The 1,822-nt window shown below is 44.2% G+C and overlaps 1 protein-coding gene across 1 annotated transcript; it reads left to right on the top strand.

Moving 5' to 3' along the window:
• The first annotated feature begins 323 nt into the window (after positions 1-323).
• LOC127215295 (60S ribosomal protein L35-like) lies at positions 324-728 on the top strand. Its single transcript, XM_051175666.1, has one exon. The coding sequence runs from the start codon at positions 324-326 to the stop codon at positions 690-692; it is 369 nt and encodes a 122-aa protein (XP_051031623.1). The 3' UTR covers positions 693-728.
• Positions 729-1,822: the final 1,094 nt, after the last annotated feature.

Raw genomic sequence — 1,822 nt, 5'->3', positions numbered from 1 at the left:
AGGTATCCTGTAGTGTGTGGGGTTCCCTTTATGCCTTGCGTTCTCTGGGCCTGCTTTGTCTGCGATGTTATCATGAGCATGAGGGTCAGAGGAACAAATCTTCATCCTGGCTTCCATGGAGGGTGCATGGTTTGCACAGCCACATGGTGCTGAGACAGCAGAGGGCTCCCAAAAAGCCAAGGTAGGTTATGTTTCACAATCCTAAGGGGGGAGGGGCATCCAGTAACACTGCCACACATTTTTTCACTCTGACTCTCCCAGATAGCCAGCTGTCTGTAACTGATTGATTTAAGAAAGCAGAGTCAGCGGTGAGGACCACAGCTATGGCCAAGATTAAGGCTCAGGACCTGTGCAGCAAGAAGAAGGAGGAGCTGCTAAAACAACTAGAGGATCTGAAGATGGAGCTGTCCCAGCTTTGTGTTGCCAAGGTGACGGGCGGTGCCACATCCAAACTCTCCAAGATACAAGTCGTCTACAAATCCATTGCCCATGTCCTCACCGTAATTAACCAGACTCAAAAAGAAAACCTCAGGAAATTCTACAAGGGTAAGAAGTACAAGCCTCTGGACCTTCGACTCAAGAAGACTAGAGCCATGCACTGCCACCTTACCAAGCACGGGGAGAAGACCAAGAAGCAGCAGAGGAAAGAGAGGCTGTACCCGCTTCACAAATATGCGGTCAAGGCCTGGTGAGAAGGCTTATAATAAAGCACAAGGCTGGCCGAAAAAAAAAAAGCAGAGTCAGGGTTGGGGGACCCCAGCCCATCTCTGTCCTGTATTCATGATGAAGCCCAAGGCACATCCCTTATTCCAATATGACTCAATCAAGAAGACATGAAGTCAAAACAATTGTTTTAGTGTCCATCTGCATTTGAACACTGAGTATGAATATAGATCTGGTGTTTCTGTATTCAAGTCAAGTGCTTTGTTGTCCTTGGACTCTAGCATGGCATAAAAAAGCATGAACGGGGGAAATGGAGTGATTAATATTTTAAAGTTATACTACTAAAAAAAGAATTCGATTGCAAACATAAAACACTGTCAACCTAAAAGCAGACACCAAGCCACAGAAAAGGGCTCATGCCTCAGTGAGGGTATGGAGATATCCCCTTGCTTATTGAATGCCCAGGCCCTCTAGCTGTGCTGGTTGAGAACCAGCTCTGCTCATAGTTACGTGACTTTAACACGGTTAAACAAGGAGCATAATGACAGCAGATCTGAATCTAAGGGAAAGGCCTCTAACAGTCTGCAATACCTTTTAGTGTTTATGTGAAGGTTAAAAAAAAAGTATTAAATTCTCCTTGAGTCTTGAACACATCAAATATTAATAATAAGGAAAAATTATTACAGAAAATTCTTTTACTGCAGTGGATGCTTTATAGGGAATAGTTTGAAATGCATATCATTCTCCAAATCTATGCAGATCTGTCAAATGCTCACATGTGTAAAGAGTCACACCTTTGGGGGCTGGGTCTATCCCTCTTCTCTCTGCTCACTCGGTACACAGTTTTGCAGGCTTTTTGTCTCAGCTCTCTGGTACCCTTATGGTATTCTGTTTTCAATGTTGGCTTTTTACCTTGAACCTCAGTCTAAGCAAAACCACCAGGGAACGTGTCTGGCACGGTGGTAGTGGACGCTGCTTTCAAATGTATTAAAGCAGATGCCTGACTTCAAAACGAAAGCATCCGCAAAGCTCTGGTGGAGTGTCCTCCCCCAATCACTTTCCTGCCCGAGTCTATGTGGATATTTGTTTACAGTGAAAAGAAAACTAAAATTTCCTTCGCCAGCATTCTACTTGTGAGTTTTTGCTAAGACCAAAAATG

The sequence above is a fragment of the Phodopus roborovskii genome, unplaced genomic scaffold (assembly GCF_943737965.1).
Source record: "Phodopus roborovskii unplaced genomic scaffold, PHOROB, whole genome shotgun sequence".
NCBI classification, from domain to species: Eukaryota; Metazoa; Chordata; class Mammalia; order Rodentia; family Cricetidae; genus Phodopus; species Phodopus roborovskii.
The sequence above is the reverse complement of the archived record's forward strand: the minus strand, read 5'-3'. Positions and strand labels throughout refer to the sequence as shown.

Bases quoted from the DNA above. Each gene is read 5' to 3' on its own strand.
- LOC127215295 (XM_051175666.1), top strand. From the start codon at position 324: ATGGCCAAGATTAAGGCTCAGGACCTGTGCAGCAAGAAGAAGGAGGAG.